This window comes from Crocodylus siamensis, chromosome 2 (genome assembly GCF_052110815.1).
Source record: "Crocodylus siamensis isolate JL-2025a chromosome 2, ASM5211081v1, whole genome shotgun sequence".
NCBI classification, from domain to species: domain Eukaryota; kingdom Metazoa; phylum Chordata; order Crocodylia; family Crocodylidae; genus Crocodylus; species Crocodylus siamensis.
Window position 1 is genome coordinate 150839898 of NC_143396.1, and position 21617 is coordinate 150861514.

At 46.6% G+C, this 21617-nt stretch overlaps 1 protein-coding gene across 2 annotated transcripts in view; it reads left to right on the forward strand.

Annotated features, from left to right (window-relative positions):
* Window positions 1-5864: 5864 nt before the first annotated feature.
* Window positions 5865-21617, forward strand: part of SMARCAD1 (SNF2 related chromatin remodeling ATPase with DExD box 1) — an 80401-nt gene continuing 64648 nt past the window's right edge. For both annotated transcript variants that reach the window (XM_090037081.1, XM_090037082.1), the window contains exons 1-2: window positions 5865-6071; window positions 6291-6552. In XM_090037081.1, coding sequence (XP_089893207.1) covers window positions 6342-6552 — 211 coding nt within the window. In that variant the 5' untranslated portion in view covers window positions 5865-6071; window positions 6291-6341. The remainder of the gene's footprint in view (window positions 6072-6290; window positions 6553-21617) is intronic.

The window sequence follows — 21617 nt, forward strand, 5'->3', positions numbered from 1 at the left end:
GTTTCCAAATATCTTTTTCACCAGGCCTGAACTATCTCTTTTACCCTAACATATGCTCTTTTCATCCTACTTTTTTGGTATTCCCCACTTAGGGTAAAAAATGTCCTTTTTACTTTATTTATTTTCAGTATGTATCAGAGGTTGGCTTGTTTTGTCTCATCTTTATCTTGTTTTTGGAGGCAGTATATCTTTATTTAAGCCTTCTTCGTTTTGTGTAGGTTAAGAGGTGCTGATGAGCACTTGGAAGCGATATGGTATTACTTGTACTTTTATAATACTATGGCAAGTCTCGCTTCCAACATCAGGGCATTTCCATAGCTAAGCTAGGGGTGGAATAGCAGAAAAAATGGCTGCAGGGTTAGCAGGTGCACAAGGAGAACGGATTTGCTACTGAGTGGGCTTGTGTAGCAACCACAGGCATTCTGAAGATCTGACACTTAAGAAAAAACTTCCCCTTGTACTCCTATTCAAATAGGGGATGGGGTGCAAATGCTGGCACTAGAAGGTTCTGCAGCAGTTTTGGAAAGACAGTTGGGGTGTGGCAGTTGTCTCCTGATTGACTAATATAATTATTTGTTTAGCACTAACAGTGTGTTGTAAAAGGCACAGAGATAAAGCAAATAGTTTTATGATGAAAAGAACTCCTGTCAAGGGGCCACTTCAGAAGTACAGAAACAGACAGTTTGGACTCATGAAGTAGGCAGAAACTTGTTTGTACCAAGGTCGCTGTCCCATCCATATATTTTCTTTTGTTTATTGCGATTTTGTTTGTTTGTTATTTGTCTTTGATTAGAAAACAGAAGGAAAGACAGATAAAACTTTGTGCATATGAGACATTTTTGGTAATATTTGACTGCTGCAGCATTTCCTCAGATTGCTCTGTATCCCATAGGCACAATACTCAGTAACCAGTCAGTCTCCAGACACACTGGCACCAGGCAACAATGAAGGGGATAATTAACCTAACAAGTTACTTACTGCTGAGGTTTTGTTTATATACCATCTGCCCTGTTGCTCTTTGTCCAGTTAGACTGTAAACTGTTTGGTGCAGAGACTTGGGGTTTAAGTCTCTGTGAATCCTAGAAATTGAACTTCTGACTATAGGTTTGCATCTGCAGTTTGCAAAAGAATGGAGGCTTGAATGGTGGGAGGGCAGACTGAGGCCCTCATGGTGAGGGAGGGAGTGGGGCAGAGGCTGGGGTGAATGGGGCCCAGGGGCTGGGTCCCATCATGCAGCAGGCAGCTCATCCGAAGTGGGAGGGGGGCACAGCTCCACACTGTAGCACACACCCCTGGGGGAGTCATGAGGGGCACATGGCCCTTGGATTTGTATGCAGGGTGGAGGCAGGTTGCCCATGCTGTGGACTGGGGCTCTGTACCCTGCTGCCTTACCCTGGAAGCTGTGCAACACCATTGCTCCCCACCGGGTGGGCAAGAAACGCAGGGAGTACTTGCTGTGTGACACATCCCCAGCTCACCTGGCAGCATAAAGCACACTGGCATCTTGCTGCTGAGCTCCCGGGGCAAAGGAAGCAGGGCGCTCACCTGCACCTCTGGATGACCTGCCCCAGCCCCAGGGTCCCATTCATCCAAGCCCCTTCTCCTGCCCCACTCCCTCCCTCACTATGGGGGGGTCTCAATCTTGCCCCCCCCCACTGCCCCATCTCCTCCACCTACTGCCCCTTCCCCTTCACCTACCAGCTGGGTGCTGCCTGTGTGTCCGTTCCTCAGTCCCAAGCCACAGCCCCTCCCAGCCCCGCTGATGCTTCTCACTCCTGACCCACAGTACCCCACATCCTGCCAGGGTGTGCAGGGACGCTCCCTTTCTGGGCTCCAAACCTCCCCCCACCACCACACACACCCACAGCCTCCCACACCTCCACAAATAACACCCCCACACACACTTCACATATAGCGTCTCATGATTTATATGCCAATCTCTTGATTTTTTTTTTTAAGTTTGTCTCATGATTTTTGGCACGATGGGGTTATCAGTACTGAGAATGTGTGTTTTCTGCAGCTGGATTCCAAATTAAAGGAGTAGCTGTGTTTAAATTACCTGGATTTTCTAGGCTACAGGAGCAATTATCTGTCTTTTTAGGTACCTGGGGCAGTTAGTCAGTGCTGACATTCTCAAAACTACCACTTAATTGCATTTAACTCTGTAAGCTCCTAAATTTTCATCAGCTGTCATGCAAAAATATTTGAGAACATGTGGTGCTCAGGAGAGGTTCCTGAAGATTGGAGGAGGGCCAATGTAGTGCCCATCTTCATGAAAGGGAGGAAGGAAGATCCAGGGAACTACAGGCCAATTGTTTTGACCTCAATCCCTGGAAAGATACTGGAAAAAATCATCAAAGAAACCATTAACAAGCTAACAGAATGCAACCTTCTGAGAAATAGCCAACATGGCTTCATTGTGGGTAGGTCTTGCTTGACCAACCCCATTTCCTTCTATGACCAGGTGATGCATCACCTGGACAAGGGAGAAGAAGTTGATATAATTTTTTTTGGACTTTAAAAAAGCCTTTGATTTGATCTCCCATGAAGTCCTCATGGTAAAGCTAGGGAACTGCGGCCTCAACCACCTTACAAGGCTGGGGAACTGGCTCCGTGCTCGGACCCAGAGAGTGAGAGTTGATGGAACTGTGTCAACATGGCGTATGGTAACCAGTGGCGTCTCTCAGGGCTCTGTACTTGGACCCATACTCTTTAATATATTTATAAACAATCTGGATTTAGGTATCAGAAGTGGATTGGCTAAATTCACTGATGACACCAAATTATGGGAAAGTGTGGTCACACTAGAGGATAGGCTGGAGATTCAGCCTGACCTGGATAAGCTTGCAAGGTGGGCGGATCAAAACCTGATGACATTCCACACAGAGAAATGCCAGGTGCTCCACCTCGGGGTGGTGGGAATCCACATCATACCTACAGGCTTGGCAATGCTATACTTATTAGGACCACAACTGAAAGAGACCTGGGGGCCATGATTGACCACAGGATGAATATGAGCCGCCAATGCGATGCTGCAGCTGGCAAAGCAAACAAAACCCTACTGATGCATCTCAAGCAAGACCCAGGAAGCCATCCTCCTGCTTTACTTGGCCCTGGTGAGGCTGCAACTGGAATACTGTGTCCAGTTCTGGGCTCTGTACTTTAGAAAGGATGTGGAGAAGCTTGTGAGAGTCCAGAGGACAGCCACGCACATAATTAGAGGACAAGAGAACAGGATTTATGAGGAGAGGCATGGGACTCTTCAGCCTGGAGAAGTGAAGGCTTAGGGGGATGTGGTGGCTGTCTATTCTAATATTATAAAAAACCTTAATCTGTCTGCCTGCCTGTCCATAACACTTTATTTGTGCTCTGATTGGCTGACAAACCCGCTGTGTTGGGGAGGGGGCAGCGGACCTGGACCCCAAGCAGCAGAACGGAAGTGGGGAGCAGACCCAAACGGGGAAGGGCACAGGGCTCCGTTCCCGCCTGCTCTCCCCTTCACCCCAATCATTCTTGATGGGCAATTGGCTAGTAAGTATATAAGGGTGATGCATCAGGGACTGGGAGAACATCTGTTCACCAGGGCACCCCGAAGTCTAATGGTTAGAAACTCTGGGAAAAAGAGTTGTGATGCGTAGGGGGTGCACCCCCTGAGAGTGCTGGTGCACCCCCGACTGGCTGCACTCACCACTTAGGTGATGGGCACAGGGGGCTGGCGGGAACAGCCGAAACCACTCCCAGAAGCGACTACAGCAATCAGCTGTTGTGGGATCACTTACAGGGGCCCCCTGGGCAGCAAGATTGGCCGCAGGGGAACCCCCCACCAGGCAGCAGGACTGGTCGCAGGGGGGCATGTGCCCTCCCCCCCCTCCCGACTAAGGCGGGAAAAAGCTTCTATACTGTCCATGTCCCCAGAGCCTCGAATTGACTCCCTCCAGAAGTAATGTAAGCACCTACTCTGGACACTTTTAAGAAACACTTGGATGCCTATCTTGCTGGAATCATTTAACCCCAGCTGACTTCCTGCCCCTTGGGCAGGGGGCTGGACCCCATGATCTAGCAAGGTCCCTTCCTGCCCTAATGTCTATGAAATCTACGAATCAATAAAAAAGCTGCATAAGTGCTAATACCATGTCAAGGGTACAAAGCTGTTCAGAGTCCTAGCTAAAGCCTAAGCCACGGAGGTCACAGTACAAAATTTTTCAGAGTAGGTATTCTCCTACTTACCTTGCTAGCGAAGTAGTGTTCAATCTTTCAGCCCTCAAGCACCAGGTGCTGTTGGGGGCTGATGTCTGGATAGGACCCTGCTCCACCTCAGCACAGTTCTATGTACTGAATCAAGTCCAACACCGCCTTGGCCTCGTGTGCCCAATCTAGTATGCTGTCTGGCCTGCACGGTTCCCCACAGGTCCAGAAATTGGGCAGCAGAGGAGCAGCAATAAATACTGTGCTAATGAAAACCTAGACCTGTAGGCCTAAGCTGAACACAACCCAATACAGACAACCTGAATTCTGGCATTCTCCATCTTTGAGTACAGTACTTGATTTTGAAATCCTGATACAATGCTCTTTTAACACACTGGGGAGGTACTTATGTAGTCTGTACTGTCAGTATTAGGTGCTGTGAGAGGCTTAGGCATGGTCAGCGAAGACAGAATCTTTGGAGATTTTAGCTGTCAAACGCTAGCAAATGTTTCTTGCAAATGTGTGAATGGCAATGTTTTCAAAGGTCATGTAACTCCCCATTTTGATGGAGTGTCACAGGGACAGCAAGACACAACCTGAGGATTCCCCATCCCTCAACCAAATCCCACATCCTTTTTGTTAAGAATGAAGTTGTCAGAGCTTTCCAAAGAAAATGTTGTTACACTTTTAACACTGGTAAACAACCTCATTCTCCCTAGCCTTGTTCCCAGAAATGTGGTGCGTGTATACGTGTGTAAAATCAAGAAACCCCGCCCCCCAGACTGAAGTATAGGCCGAGCATGGGAAGTTTCATCCTACGCTGATAAAAAAAATGAAAGAACTATAAGCAAGTGAAAAGAGGGTCTTTAGATGGGGATTTGAAGCTGCTTTCCACACACCAGGTAAGGTTCAGACTAGGTTCCTGGCTGTCCTGGGGGTCTGCCTCATTGTTCAAAGAGGGCCAAGTTGGAGTTTCCCAACTACAGATGACGGGTCAGTGCTTAGAGTCCACAGCAGGAGGAAACACCGCCCTGGCCAGAGGAGGCCTTGACACGTGCATTTCTGTATTTCATTCCTGCCCATTTTAGATCAGGGAGTTTCACTGTGATGGGCTCTGAAGGTGCTTGCTTGGTTCTTGCATATTCCTCCCAGGAGAGCGCACAGAGACACAAAAACCAGTATAAGCAATGAGAAACCCGTTTAAATCTGTAACAACACCAGTTCAGTGAACCTCGTCTGCCTATGTCCTTGGCCCAACACGGCTACAACCGACACCCCTGTGCACAAAAACCGCTTTCAAAATGGCCATGACCGGTTTAAGACAAACCTGGATGGACATACTATCAGATTTAACTGAACTTCTGTCCAGAGCCAACAGACTCGCCCTGTGCCCGAAGAAGTGTTTTCCCACCGTATTGCTAGTCTAAGAAAAGAGACCGCATCTACAACACAGCCTGGGCTTCCAAGCCTCCCTCTCCGCAGTCCCGCATGGAAACCGAGGTGCGCCGAGGAGCCGCCGCACCGCCCCTCCTTAGTGCTTCATGTTCTCAACCATGCCCCGCCCACAGACGCAGCGCCTCGTCCCCGAGCACACGCGGGTCCGAGCGACGTCACGCGGCACGCAAGCCCCACCCCCCGTGACGCCAGAGAGGGCCGAGACGCGCGCGCAGCCGGTTCCGGTCTGGCGCTGCTGTGACGTTATCGCTGGGCGCCAGTCGCCTCCGCCGCTGCCGCCGCCGCGCTTGTTTCGGGGAGGGCAGCCCCGGCTTTGGTGCTGCTGCGGGGCGTCCCGGGCCGGCGGAGCCGCTGCGGGATTAGCCGTCGCCGCCTCCCGCCCGCCTGCTGCAGCCGCCGCCGAGCCACGTGCCGCTGCCCGTGCCCAGCAGGTGTGTGCGGGGGCTGCGCGTCCCCGCGGCCGCCCCCCGCCTGGGGCCCGGCCGGCCTGACCAGGCCCTGCCCCCGCTCTGTGCTGCCCTGCCCTTCCCGCCCTCCTTCCCTTCCTCTTCCCTTCCTTCCTTACAGCATGCGGGCAGCCGCTGGCTCGGTCTGTCTCCAGAGTGCACTAACAAGGTCGGGCCTGCTTGTCTTCTCTTTCTGGCCCACAGATACCGCACCCTTTCCCCCACGGGTGGTGGGAAGGGAAGCAGGCGACCATCATGAGTCAGTTTAATCTGGACCGCTTTCGCTTTGAGAAGAGGAGCCAAGTAGGGGAGCAGGCAAACTTGCCCTCTCCCCTACCTGCAGCTCGTCCCCCAGCTGCTTCTGATGCTGCAGCAAGTAACGGTGGTGGTGGGGAGGAGGATAACGAGGTGACGGATGACAGCAGCAGGCCGGATACACCAGCCTCGGATGTGACAGAGAAAACTGGTGAGTCGGGGGTGTTGCCTCTCATGCCAGCACGTGGTAATACTGCATTTGGAAAAGTAAAAGCACCTTCTCTGTTTTCATCTTTTCTTTAGAATTTTCCCTTCTCTGAGGAATACAAAAATAATATCTGATTCTGCCATAACATTAGCTTACCTAAAAGTCAGCAGAGGGTAAATCAGGACACGTGCTGTCAGGCCAGGAGCCGTCGGAGAGCCAGAGGCTATTGATCTGCCGACTAAGCTACTGGAGAAAAGTAGGCTAACTCAGAGTCTCAGCAGTTATCAGAAGGCCTCATGTCTCCCCTTCTCCTGCCCATGATAATTCAAATGACTTATTTTTTAAATTATATTAATGCTCCAAAGAGAGCCTCTTAGCACCTCCAAAGAACAGCAGACACTGGCGTTAGGTATCTCATGCTTTTCTGAGGACTACCAGGTTACTGTAGGGATGACAGTGTTATGTGAAATCTTAAAATACATAGAAGACATTTCCTTTCTGCTTAGGCCCCAGTTCTGCAGCTCAGGGCTGCTGACGCTTATTGCAGGATCGGGGCATGGGACTTCTAGCACAGTTAAGGAGTCCAATTAAAATGCACTACTTTATCATCTCTTTTTGAACTTCTGCAGTTCCACTAAGGGTCAAGAGAGTAGGTTCCAACCACATATGATAACCTAGACAAACTTAAATTTTAGTGGGACAAAAAGAATCCTTAAATTTATCACCCAAGATGATAGCACCACCCAACAGCTTGTCAGTGCAACAGAATAGAGTACAGTGCATTTACCTAACGTAAGGCCATGATGCCAGCCCCAATTTTCCCCCTGTTGTTTACATTATTGCATTAAGTGCATTAAACCTCCTAAGCGTATAGCACTTTTGGCCCTTCTTTTATTTGCCATGTAATTTTTCTGTTTAGTACCTGCCGTTTCATAGTTAGTAGGGTTGGAAGGGACCTGAGCAGATCATCAAGTCCAACCCCCTGCCATGGCAGGAAAGAGTCCTGGGGTCAAACAACTCCAGCAATGTGTTTGTCTAGCCTCGTCTTAAAGACCCACAAGGTAAAAGCCAGCACCACTTTGCTTGGAAGTTGGTTCCAGATCCTAGCCGCCCTGACAGTGAAGTAGCACCTCCTGATGTCTAATCTGAATTTACCCTCTGCCAGCTTGTGACCATTATTTCTAGTCACTCCTGGTAGTGCTCGGGGGAACAGGGACTCCCCCCAGTGCCTGCTGGTCTTCCCCCCCGACTAGTTTGAAAACAGCCACTAGATCCCCTCTCAGCCTTCTCTTGTGGAGGCTGAACAGGTTCAGATCCTGTAGCCTTTCCTCATGGGGCCTGCCCTGCTGCCCCCGATCATGTGAGTGGCCCTCCTCTGGACCCTCTCCATGTTGCCCACATTCCTCTTGAAGTGCGGCGCCCAGAACTGGATGCAGTACTCTAGCTGTAGCCTGACTAGTGCTGCATGGAGGGGGAGTATCACCTCCTTGGACCTGTTTGAGATGCATCTGTGGATGCATGACCAGGTGCAGTTGACCCTCCTGACTGCATCCCCACACTGTCAGCCCATGTTCATCTTGGCATCAGTGATGACTCAGGTCCTTTTCTGCCTCTGCGCTGATGAGAAGGGAGTTCCCCAGCCTCTAGGTATGGTGCTGGTTCTTCCTCCCCAGGTGCAGCACCTTGCACCTGTTGGTATTGAATCCCATCCTATTCTCATCCGCCCACCCCTGTAACCCATCTAGGTCCGATTGCAGCCTATTCCTCCCTTCTAGCATGCCCACATCCCCTTGCATCTTAGTGTCATCAGCAGATTTGAACAGGATGCTTTTTACCCCGTTGTCCAAGTCACTGATGAAGATGTTGAACAGTGCGGGCCTGAGTACCAAGCCCTGCGGAACCACATTGCCCATATCCCTCCAGGTAAAAAATGACCCATCCACTACCACTCTCTGGGTGCAGCCCTTCAGCCAGTTGGTGACTCATTTGACTGTGTAGGTGTCGACACCACAGTCCTCCAGTTTTTTAATGAGAATGGGGTGAGAGACGGTGTCAAAGGCCTTTTCAAAGTTCAGAAAGACTATGTCCGCTGCTACCCCGGCATTTAAGGATTTGGTGACCTGGTCGTAGAAGGCCACCAGGTTGGTCTGACAGGACCTACCTGTAATGAGCCTGTGTTGGTTGCCCCTAAGCGTAAACTCCCCTGCTGGCCCCTCACGGACATGTGCCAGGATAATTCTCACAAAAGAGAATTAAAAATGGTGAGGGGAAATACCTGTCAGAGGTTTGTTAATAGAAATCTTAAATGTTGGGAGCTAGTCAGTTTTGGAGCTGCTGTTAGTATTAGATTGATAGTGGGTGAGATGGAATAATTCTACACTTATTCATTATTATATTTGGCTAAGAAGAGCGAAGCGGAATTTGATAATGGTCTTCAAGTACCTGAAGAGCAATTACAGTGAGGATGGAAATGGGCTTTTTTTTGTGTCCCTATGGGGCAGGACTGGGAACAGTGGCTTCAAGGAAATGAAATTTAGGTTGGAGGTTAGGAGGAACTTTCTGACTTCAGAGGGTGGTCAGACACTGGAACAGACTGCCTAGAGAAGTTGTGGAATCTGCCTCCCTCAGCAGTTTTCAAGAGCAGATTAGACAGGCACTTGGGATGGCTTTGGAATTATCCTGCTTGGAGCAGGGGGATGGGATAGCAGGCCTTGTGAAGTCCCTTCCAGTCCTACCGTCATCCTAAGTGTGTATTCTTTTTTTATCTTATGGTAAGAGTCATGTTGTAGATGTGATGGTCCAGAAAGTATGTGAGAGGCAAGGAATTCTTAAGATGTTAAATCTTTATTGGACCAACTACGTAGCTGGGAATGTAGTTAGACAGGCTTATTTAATAGATTTCATAGACATTAGGGCTGGAAGGATCCTTGTAAGATCATCAAGTGCAGCCCTCTGCCCCAGGGGCAGGAACTCAGCTGGGGTCAAAGGAGCCCAGCAAGATAAGTGTCCAAATGTTTTTTAAATGTGTCCAGAGTAGCTGCTTGCATCACCTCTGCAGGGAATCTGTTCCAGGCCTTGGGGGCTCGGACAGTAAAGAAGCTTTTCCTTATGTCCAACTTTTACATGAGTTTGTCACCGTTGGACCTGGTCATCCCTTGGGGTGCTCTGGTGAACACGCTTTCCCCCAGGTCCTGATGCACACTCCTTGTGTACTTATAGGCTGCCACCAAGACACCCCTGAGCCTATGCTTCTCCAGGCTGAAGAGTCCCGTACCTCACAGCCTTTCTTTGTAAGGTCTGTTCTCCTGCCCTCTGATCATGCACGTGGCTCTCCTCTGGACTCTTTCAAGCTTCTCCACATCCTCCCTGAATTGTGGAGCCCAGAATTGGATGCAGTACTCCAGCTGTAGCCTCACGAAGTCCAAGTACAGCAGGAAGATGGCACCCTGGGTCTTGCTTGAGATGCATTGGTAGATGCAAGCCAGAGTTTTGTTTGCTTTGCCAACTGTGGTATTGCTTTGGTGGCGCATGTTCATCTTGTGGTCAGTCGTGACCCCCAAGTCTTGTCTAACTATACTCCAACTACGTAATTGGCCCAATAGATTGTATCATCCTAAGAAATCCTTGCCTATCCTGTTTTAGGCCTTTAAATGGAACATACTGGAATTGTATTTAACAATCGTCTATGTAAGAGTAGGGCCAGATTCTCCTCCTCCGGTTAGGCCTTTAGTGCCTATCTGTGATCTTCATGCGAAAAAGAGAATGCTTTCTGTTTTTCATACTTTAATCTTAAGGGTAAGATAACATGTTACAAATGTAGGCACATTTTGGGTTTGTTTGTTTTGTTTTGTTTTTTTCAAGGATTTGAGCTTACTGGAATAGGATCACAGGTATGTGCTTGAGTCCACTGTTCCATCCAAGAGGTAGAGTAGGCTGTGGCTGTGCTATCTTGGTGTGAGTCTAAATGGCATGGGGAAAATGGGATAAAAAGCAGGCAACATTTTAATGTGTTTGGAAATGACTTGCTCCTGTGCTGGTTCTCTCTTTCTCAGTCATCTTTCTCTTATTTGGGCAGAATGGCAGTTACTGGTATGGGTAGAGAGAGGGGGCTGAGGAGTGGGGAGTCTCTTGGGTAGAATAATTTCTGTACCTTAAAAAAATCAGGACAGCATCTTTAAATTGGGCTTGGTTAACAGAACACCACTGAAAGAATAATTTATTGTGGAGCTCTAGGGATGTGTTAATGATATAAGGCTTGCAGTAATTTTTGATGTGGAAATTACAGTGTGAAATTATACGCTAAATTAAATGCATATATATATATATATATATATATATATTATTGCTGTATTATGAAATCGTGTGTGGTAGTGAGTCCATACATGAATGTTAAGTCTTAAACTGAATACAAATGCAGTTGTTTTTTTTTGTTTTTTTTACAGTAGTTACTCCCAAACTGTCTGAGCCTTAATTAATCAAAGCAATTTAAGTCACCTGGCTCTTAAATACAGTTGTCTTATTTAAATTTGTCTGAAGCTTTATAAGGCTAAAACAAAAAATTGTGCTATTGTCCTGCTTTATTCAGCAAACCACCCTACAGGATATATTATTGCTGGCCCCAGCCTGGCCAACAGTTGTGGTTTGAGACATGTGGCTCGAATGCCAGCCAAAAGGACAAGTCTTCTAGACTTGCTTGCCCAGAGAGGAGAAAAGATACTGGATCTCCCTGCATGGATGTCTAGCTCAGTCAAGACTTTCATAGACATTATAGATTTCATAGACATTAGGGGTGGAAGGGACCTCGGGAGATCATCGAGTCCAGCCCCCTGCCCAAAGGGCAGGAAGTCAGCTGGGGTCATAGGATCCCAGCAAGATAAGCATCCAATTTACTCTTGAAAGTGTTCAATGTAGGTGCTTGAACCACCTCCGCTGGCAGACTGTTCCAGACCTTGGGGGCTCGGACAGTAAAGAAATTCTTCCTTATGTCCAGCCTGAAACGGTCTTGCAGGAGTTTGTGACCGTTCGACCTCGTCATCCTTTGGGGCGCTCTGGTGAACAGACGTTCCCCCAGATCCTGGTGGTCACTCACCCCTGATAAACTTATAGGTGGCCATCAGATCACCCCTGAGCCTGTGCTTTTCCAGGCTAAAGAGTCCCATGGCTCTCAGCCTGTCATCATAAGATCTGTTTTCCTGACCTCTGATCATGCGCGTGGCTCTCCTCTGCACTCTCTCAAGCTTCTCCACATCCTTTTTGAATTGTGGAGCCCAAAACTGGACACAGTACTCCAGCTGCGGCCTCACCAAGGCCGAGTACAAGGGGAGAATGACGTCCCGGGATTTGCTCAAGAAGCATCTATGGATGCACGCCAGCATTTTGGTCGCTTTACTAGCCGCAGCATCGCATTGCAGGCTCATGTTCATCTTGTGGTCAATGATGACCCCCAAGTCTTTTTCTTCTGTAGTGCTAACCAACGTAGCACTGCCGAGCCTATAAGGGTGCTGCAGGTTTTTCCTCCCAAGGTGGAGAACCTTGCATTTTTCGGTGTTAAACACCATGAGGTTCTCATCTGCCCATTTGCTGAGCTTGTCCAGGTCAGCCTGGATCACCTGCCTATCTTCTGGCGTGGATGCTTTGCCCCAGAGTTTGGTGTCATCGGCGAACTTGGCCAGTCCACTCCTAACTCCAATGTCCACATCGTTAATGAAGATGTTGAACAGTATGGGTCCCAGGACAGAGCCTTGAGGGACGCCACTGGTTACAGGGCACCACGATGAGTGACTGCCATCAATCACAACCCTCTGGGTCCAACCACGAAGCCAATTTCCCAGCCAGCGGATAGTGGTGGAGCCAAGGCCACAACCGGCCAGTTTGGCAAGAGGTGATCATGGGATACCAGATCAAAAGCTTTTTTGAAGTCAAGATATATGACATTAATCTCTTCTCCCTTGTCCAGGTGATAGGTCACCTGCTAGAGCTGAATCCTGGTGACTTTTCCCTCAGCCCAGGTGTCCCTGTTGCCATTAAGGCCTACTTTCATCTGGTATAAGGTTGGTCATTCATCTCCCATCCAGCAGTCATTAAATTCCAGAAAAACCTGAACAATCTGAAAGATCCTGTTATCCTGTGAGATCTAAACCTAGTTCTTCCATCCCAGGTGGGACTGCAGTGTGAACACATAGCAAAGTATTTCATGTCTGAAGATGGCTTTCTTGATGGCTTTAATCTTGGCAGGAAGAGCAATGAGAAGCAAGTATTGATGAGTTTCCCACTAGCCTAGCTTTTTTAACCATGGCAAGGTCTCATTTTAGCCTCATCCTATGTTTCTGCCCATGGTTGTCACTAAATTTCACCTTAGTGAGCAGATCAATCTGCTGGTGTTTTTTGTCAGAGTTTTTTACTCTTTGAAACTTGTGGCATAATTACAAGCACTTGACTGGAAAAGGAATGCTGTCTTCCTAACTGCATAGGGCTGGCTTTCAGAAAAAAAAACAACCCTCTACTGTTTGTTTACTTAGACAAAACAACTGAAGGTGCATTGATTTTTTGACACACTGTCCAGTTGAAGGTGGAAAGGAACTAGCTGTTTTGTCAGATTTAAAGGGTAGTAGTCAGTGGCTTTGATGTCTAGTTGGCTGTCAGTACCAAGGGGTGTGCCCCAGGTGTCTATCATGGGGACAGTTTTATTCAATATCTTTATCAGTCATCTGGAAAATGGGATGGAGTACACTCTCTGCAGGTTTGCAGATGACATTAAGCTGGGTGGGGGAATAGATGTGCTGGAGGGTAGGGCTAGGATTCAGAGAGGACTTGACAAATTTTAAGATTGGACCCAAAGAAATCTCATGAATTTCAATAAGGACAAGTGCAAAGTCCTGCATTGGGATGGAAGAATCCCCTGCACTGCTACAGCCTGGGGACTGACTGGCTAAGCAGCAGTTCTGTAGAAAAGAACCTAAATGTTACAGTGGACAATAAACTGGATGTGAGTCAGCAGTGTGTCCTTGCTGCCAAGAAGTCTAACAGGGCTGTGTTAGTAGGAGAGTCACCAGCAGATTGAGGGAAGTAATTATTCCACTTTATTCTGCACTGGTAAGGCCACATGTGGAGTCCTGTGTCTAGTTTTGGGCCCCCCACTATAGAAAGGATGTCAACAAGTTGGAGAGAGCTCAGTGGAGAGCAACAAAAATGGTTTGGTGGCTGGGGACTTGTGAGGAGCAGCTGAGGGAATTGGGTTTATTGAGCCTGCAGAAGAGAAGGCTGAGGGGGAGACTTGATGGAAGCCTCTAACTATCTTAAGGGTGGTTCCAAAGAGGATGGAGCTAGACTGTTCTCAGTTGTGACAGATAACAGAATGAGGAGCAGTGGTCTCAAAATGCAGCAAGGGAGGTTTAGATCGGATACTAGAAAGAACTTACTCGCTAGGAGGGTTGTGAAGCACTGGAACAGGTTACCTAGAGAGGTGGTGGAATCTCCATCCTTGAAGGTTTTTAATGTTACCCAAATTGCCAGTTGTTCAAATCATGAGCAAGACCTTATGAGGGAGGCTAAGGCAAGATGCCGTGTTTATTGATTAAGCACTTAACAAACATTGCTCCCCATTCATGCTCGGATCATCTTAGTGGCCCGCCAAGTTGATCACAAGTAGGAGCTGGGCTCCTGCCAATCCATCTCGTCAGATGAACCACTGCTCCAGGATGACGTGCAGAACAAGACCCAAAATCAATGTCTTGCCCCATCTTGTATAGCCTTTTCAGTTCACCCAGTCCTCTGGGCTTTTGCTGTGTTATCACTGTGTTCTTTCTTGAAAGTCGATTGCCATTTTTCTGTCACTGTTCTGGGGTGGATTCTTCTTGTCTTGGTCTTGTATCTGTCTGCATTCTTCAGCTGGTCTCCAGCTGATGTTTTCCTTTTCTACAGACACGCTGTCACCGATTCTCTCACGCATACAGCATACAAAGGTCAAGCACTTAAGTCAAGCCTACAGAGCAATACAAAATGGAGTTTCTTAAGGCAATGCAAAACTCAAGAAAATACATAAGATTAAAAGCAATAGGCAAAAAGTCTATTTGTATAACATTAAGGCCCAGCTTGACAAAGCCCTGGCTGGAATGTAATCTAGTTAAGAATGGTCATGCTTTGAGCAGGGGGTTAGGCTTGACCTCCTAAGGTCCCTTCCAACCCTAATGTTCTATGATTCTATGAATATCTGACTATTGTATTCTGCTGTAAGGCTGGCCATTTTATTATGCCTTCAGTAGTTGGTGCTCATTCTAGTATTGTCTGAGTAACTTCAGTGGTTTCTTGAAGTAAGCTCTCCATACCTGATGTCTGCAAGGTATTCATGAGTATCTGTATATGCACTTTAGAATGCACTACCTGCTCCTACCAGCACTGATGCTACATTTGGCAAACAGGTCCCTGCTAATGTTCTAGGACTCCAGGCCTGCTTCCAAGTGAAATAGGTAGTGCTTTGGGATTGCTGACACCTGGAAAGTTGCACATGGGCAAGCACTTGAATAAGGAAGAAATTACTTACCAATAATGAAAGTTTTTCAGGTGTATTCTTAGAGTCATAGAAATTAAGGGCTGGAAGGGACCTCAGAAGATCATCAAGTACAACCCCCCTGCTCTGGGCAGCAGTACTGCTGAGATCAAATGATCCCAGCAAGGTGTCTGTCCAGTTTTCTCTGAAGACTTCCAAAGTTGGGGACTGTACCATGTCCTTGGAAAGCCTGTTCCACATTGTGGTCACCCTTACTGTAAAGAAGTTCTTCCTTCCAATCTAAAACCATCTTCTAGCAGTTTATGGCCATCACTCCTTGTCCTTCCCTGGGACACCCTAGTGAACAGTTTTTCTCCAACGTCCTGATATGTACCCCTTTACATACTTATAAATGGCCACCAAGTCCCCCCTCAGTCTGAACAGTTCCAGATCCCTTAGTCTTTCTTCATAAGATTTGTCCTCCAACCCCTTAATCATTCTTGTGGCCCTTCTCTGGACTCTTTCGAGATTATCCATGTCGTTTTTGAAATGCAGTGCCCAAAACTGGACACAGTACTCTAGCTGGGGTCTGACCAACGCCAAGTGGAGGGGAAGTATCACTTCTTAGCTCTGTTTGCAGTGCATCAGCTAATGCACCCCAGTGTGCTGTTAGGTCTGTTGACTACAGCGTCATACTGGTGGCTCATGTTCATCCTGTAATCAGCCATAATCTTGAGGTCCCTTTCAGCCATTTTGGTGGCCAGGATATCACCTTCTAACCTATATTCATGTCACTGGTTGCTTCTCCCCAGATGTAGTTCAGTAAGAATGAATGCAGAGTGCTTCATCTGGTTTTGCTCCACCCACCTTTCCAGCTTGTCCAGGTCCTTTTGGATCCCCATCCTATCCCCTAGCATGACCATGTTTCCCCATAACTTTGTATTGTCTGCAGACTTGGCCAGCATGCTTTACACATCCTCATCTAAATCATTGATAAAGATGTTGAACAGCACATATACGCTTTCTACTTCCTAATCTACTTTTCCTATTTCTTTGGGTCCTTGTTATCTTATTATTCTTAACAGGGTGAAACTGTTTAGTAGAGGTGTACCTATACATCGGTCCCATATTGGATCAACATTGATTATAAAGAAAATTAACAGTATTGGCAAGTTATGTTTTTTGCTGGTGTGGCTGATTTAATGTTGCCAGTAAATGTCCCATGCATGTGTGCAGCTCCTGTGCAGCATGCAGGCAGCCAAGAACACAGCCCAGCAGTGTGGAGTTCAGCTGGGTCCAGTTGGTAAGTCTGAGGGGGGGGGGGTGCAGATCAAGGCCCCGTTGATGAGGGAGGCAGTGGGGCTGGGGCAGGGACAGGTGCTGCACAGCTAGGAAAGGTGCAGGATGGAGCCACAAGTGGCTTGGAAGGGGGATGTGGAGAAGGGGTGGTGGCTCCTGCCACTACATGCACCCCAAGAGGGCATGGGGGGGTATGTGCCCCCAGTCTGCTTGCGCAGCGAGGGCGGGCTGCTGCTGTGTGCTGAGGGCAGGCCTGCATAGGGCTGTTCCCGGCAAGGAGGCTGGGCTGTGCAGTGGTGGCATTGGGAGGGGGGCTATGGCAAACTTTGGAGTGGCTATAGCCTCCTCCCCCATAGACCCCCTTCCAGCACCGCCCTCACCAAGTGCAGCCCAGCCCCCCACCAGGAAGAGCCTGGTACAGCCCTGGCCCCAGCCTGCAGCAGCAGCTGCCCACCCTCACTCCATGCACAGATCAAGGACACATGCTGCCCATGTCCTCCTGGGGTGCATGCAGCAGTGGGAGACCCCCACCCCACCCCCTCAGATGAGTCACTCATAGCTCCATCCTGTGCTTGCTCCACCTAGCCCTGACTGTGCAGAGCCTGCCCCAGCCCCACTCCCTCCCTCATCTTGAGGAACTCAATCTGCGTCCCCCATGCCCCTTCCTTTCCCCCATGTCCCTTCCCCCACAACAGACTTTAACAGCTGGACGCCACTCCATGCTGCCTGGCTGTATATCATATCACTATTGACCTATATGGCTTTCTAAAAATCAGCCATTGGTATCTGCCCAAAACAAATCTCTTATCAGTGCACTCCTATTTAGGCTTTCAGCATCTTTACAAAAATAAGTTTACAGTAATTTTGTTTAGTTTGTTTTCAGACTATTAGAAGCTAAAGTTAAGCCTTTGAAAATGATTGTGTTAAGTGACTTAACAGAAATTCTTAACTGGTTGGAATTTAGTTTTCAAAGTGGGTGCTAACTTCCAGGGAAGAGGTCGAATACGGCTTTTCTTTTTGAGAAAACTTCTGTTAAAAAACATCCCACAGTAGCTAATAATTTGTGGTTGGTCACTTGAGGTGTGAAAGACATTCCTTCACATTCTTACTTTGCCCTGTGTGGACTCAGTCTTCCATGTTCTGTGTGCATTGTTAGAGCAGGGCAGGTGCTATGTTCAATGCGTACATTTACAAAGCATCTAGCATATGAGATCCCTGACTGGGCCATCTTGGTGTTTCTGAAATATAAACTGTAGTATGTAACAGTCTTTGAGTGTTTAAAAGTTGTTCTGTTAGTCTGTAGTCAATTATTTGAATGTGAGCTCTTTAAGAAATGTTTTGAATTCTCTAGCACAGTGGTTTTCAACCTGTGATGGGATCCATAGAACTGTGTCTAATGCATCTGCAAAAGATAACTGATCAGTCAGCAGTATATGAATACCTTAGACAACCTATACCCCTTAGACAGGCAATGTTCTTTGGTTACATGGATGTGATATCTTTTATTAGACCAACTGAGTAGTTGCGGGCAGGGGGGGAAGTTCTGTGAATACCTTAAAAATTCGCTTAACACACACTTAAAATACAAAGGGTTTGGCACCGCCATTTGAAATCTCTTGGGAGTCCATAAATAACAAAAGGTTGAAAACCACTGCTTAGCAGTCCTCAAGCATTTCTCCCAGGAATGTTATGATGAATGTATTTTTAAAATATGAACACGCTTCAAACTGAAGTTCCAGCACATCCTATATCTTACCTGGTACTTGGGTATTTTTTGATAAATAATTATAGACAATGTTTCTGTTGGTATGCATAATAGCAGTTTTGTCCTTAACTTCTAAGGAGATGTACCAAGAGGAGAGACCTCTTGTGACCCCTGTTTTTTGACAGGCGAAAAGTAATAGTCAGTTTCTGTTGGCTTATGACTAAGTGAAGAAGTTTTGAGAGTTACCGTTAGCCTGAGACAAACTTGTGAGCCTTCCGACTACAGGTTACCTAACAGCAGCTGCTTTAAATCACCTCTGTTCCTTTAATCATGACAAGCTTCCTGGAATAATTAACTGTTGGTGTAGTAATAGCCATTTAAATTACTGTAACTTGTTCTAAATATCTGGGAAAGGACCTCTTTTGTTATGGGTATAATGCACCTTGTTCCTGTTACAAAGTTTTATAAGTGGGATAGGTGGAGGTGTAGAAAAAATTCCCTTTACAAGGGATATAGGCCTCCTTTCCATTTGATTTCAAGACTTCTAAAAGAACAGGAATTATATCACCTTAATTCTTTTAAGAAGGTATTTTACTTAAGGTATTCAGAACAGTAACCATCCCTTTGGCATCCCAGGTGTTTTTTCTCTACATTACGTAGTTTCAAAAGAGATGCTGCTGAATGAAGAAATAAAATGCTACCTTGTCTTTGGTTGCTTTAAAACTACCATATTTAATCAAATATAAGATGATCCAGAATATAATGCAAACCCTCCAATAATTCGATACTATATATTGGAAAGTTTATAGTTTGTTTGTTTTTTTTTTTTTAATAATTTTCCAGGTATAGAATCTAATTATTGAAGGTTTCCCTTGAATTTGTCCCACTCCCATTGATTATAGCAGGAAAAATAAACCTGAGGGGGAGGGGGTTCAGGTAGCCCTGTTGTCCTCTACCCCCTTACCCCTCCCCACCTCCCCCTTTTACATGTAAGTGAGGGGCAAATTTGAAAAACACTGACCTTGAAATACAGGTATTTTTATTAATTTCCATAAAGGAAATTATTACAGATATCCAGAAACTTGGTTTATCCAGAATGAGTGCATTTTATCTTTCTTGAAACTGCTGGAAGTTTTAACACAGGTACTCCACAAACACACTTTTAAGCAACAGTCTTGTACGTCCTTACCTATAGCACAAACTATGTACGATACTAGTCCAAAGCCAAAAGGCTCATGTTTTGTTATGCAGTTCATTGGGCTAGGCCCAAGCAGAGTCAACCATTTCAAGCCACAGTGACCCCTCTGCTCAGCACTCTGCAGTATATGCAAGTATTGCAGATACAGCCCCCTCCCCCCCGGACCAAGGGTCCATGTGCTAATTATCCCCCCACCACCACCGCCCTCCCTCCATCTGTGATTGGAACGGGCTGTTCTGGTCAAGTCCTGAGATCCTACAACATTTTATATGCAGGTGAGGTCCACAGGAACCTGGTCCACCTCATGAAGTGTTGGGCCACACTAATCACATGTGACAAGTTGAGACACAGGTCAGCAGGGATTCTGGATAAACTGTGAGGCCTCATTTGGTGATGTTTTCCAGACCCTTAAAGCTGGTGAAGAAATGGGAATCGTTCAAAATTAGAAAGAAAGGCACAGCTCAGTTGTGGATGTGAAGTCAAGAGAAAGACCAAATGTATTCAGTGTAGTGGTTCACCATGGTTTGAAAGAGTTGGTGCTGAGGGGAACGGAGTGCAATGGGCATTATCATGGAAAAATCATAGACTCATAGAAATTAAGGGCTGGAAGGGACCTTGAAAGATCATAGAGTCCAATCCGCTATCATATACCTTGTTCAGATGGGCTGCACAAACCTATGCTTGTGGTTGGGCAGACTTGCTGATGGAAACCTATGTGGGCCACATGTTTTAGTTATGCTCAGTGTTGGCTGCATTTAATCAACTTCATAGTTGATTTTCATTACTGAACACAAGCTGTTTTTGGAAGCAGTTTAAGGATAGGCAATGTATTTAGTGAGAATTTCTTGTATGTGAATATAAGGTATGGGGGTTTTCCCCCCGTGCTGGGGGGAAGCCTTCAAAGCCTCCTTCGGTATTCAAGAACATTCAGTATTTTTGTTACTTAGCCCAAAGAGTTGTTATCAAAACTGGCATGTCTAGATGTCGAGGATATGCTGTAGGAAATAGTATGATATCTACTGTGGTAGCATAGGAGAAGGCTTCTCTTTCCTGATTTTCTTCCTTTATAGACTACCTCTCTCATTATGATGAATTTTGCTGATGCTACTCTTGTTTAGGCTTTTTCTCTCCCTCTCTAGCTATTGAAAACATTAACTGCCATTCCCAGCTGCAGGTCACATTTTGGTTTTATTTTGGCTTTGCTAAAGGGACATCGTTGAAATCATCTTGATGACTGCTTTCTACGCAAACCTATTAAAAATGTTCAATGGCATGCCTTGGGGTTCTTCTCTATACTCCTGTATAGGCAGTCCTGGACTTAACAATGTTTCAAGTTACAACACTTCACACTTACAGCGTTTATAAATTGACACCCTGTTTCAATTTTATGATGTCAGTTTTGACTTTACAACACTTGATCCAACATGATGCAACACCAGCAAACAAGTTTGCTGTGTCACTCATCTCCTTGGAGAACATCTGTCCAAACTTCTTTGGACACTTTAAGAAAGCAGACAAGACTCCTGAGAAGACTACAGCCAAGAGCCCTTCAAAAAGTCAAGCAAAGTCACCTCAAAGAAGTCCTTCCAAATCAATATGATTGCTGTTTACAATATAGTACATTAATGTAGCTATATTGCTCATCAATAATTGATTGAATACAAAATTCTGTGGTATTTTTGGTGAAAATAGGGTATTGAGCTTTGGTTCAAGAACCAATCCCACATTTATAACATTGTTTCCTATGGGAAAATTGGTTCTGAATTGCAGCGTTTCGACACAAGATGCTGTTTTCAGGAACCAGTTGTGTGATAAGTCTGAGGACTGCCTCTACTTACACTCTACTGTGGACTCCCACAGAAGATGTTTTCAGGTAGAGATGGGCAAACAGATATATCATGTAGTGCAGGGGGTTTCAACCTTTTTAAGTTTAAGTACCCCTGGTGCCCAGACACGGGGGACAGGGGGTATTTGGCGTGGGTTCTGTAATGATTTAATTTGTCCTAGCATATCAGAATTTACTTGTTAGAGGCTTCCAGATCTTCTACACTCTAATATCTACTGGTGCTTTGCCTTTTTGCAGACCTGAAAGCAGCTGATGGATCTTATGCCTCACTGATATCCCCATTTTATGCAACCCCCATTTGTGTACAAGGAAACATTGCCTGTCATTAAACTGTTGCCAAAAGCAACACCTGCTCAATAATGGAAACCAGTTATATGAAGTTGATTAAATGTAGCCAACACTGAGCATGACTAAAACACATGACCCACATTGGGCAAACGTGGTGATGGAAACCCACCACAAAGATAAGTTTGTGCAGCCTATCTGAATAACGTATATGGTAGTGCCCATTGTGCTCAGCCCTCCTTAAGCACCA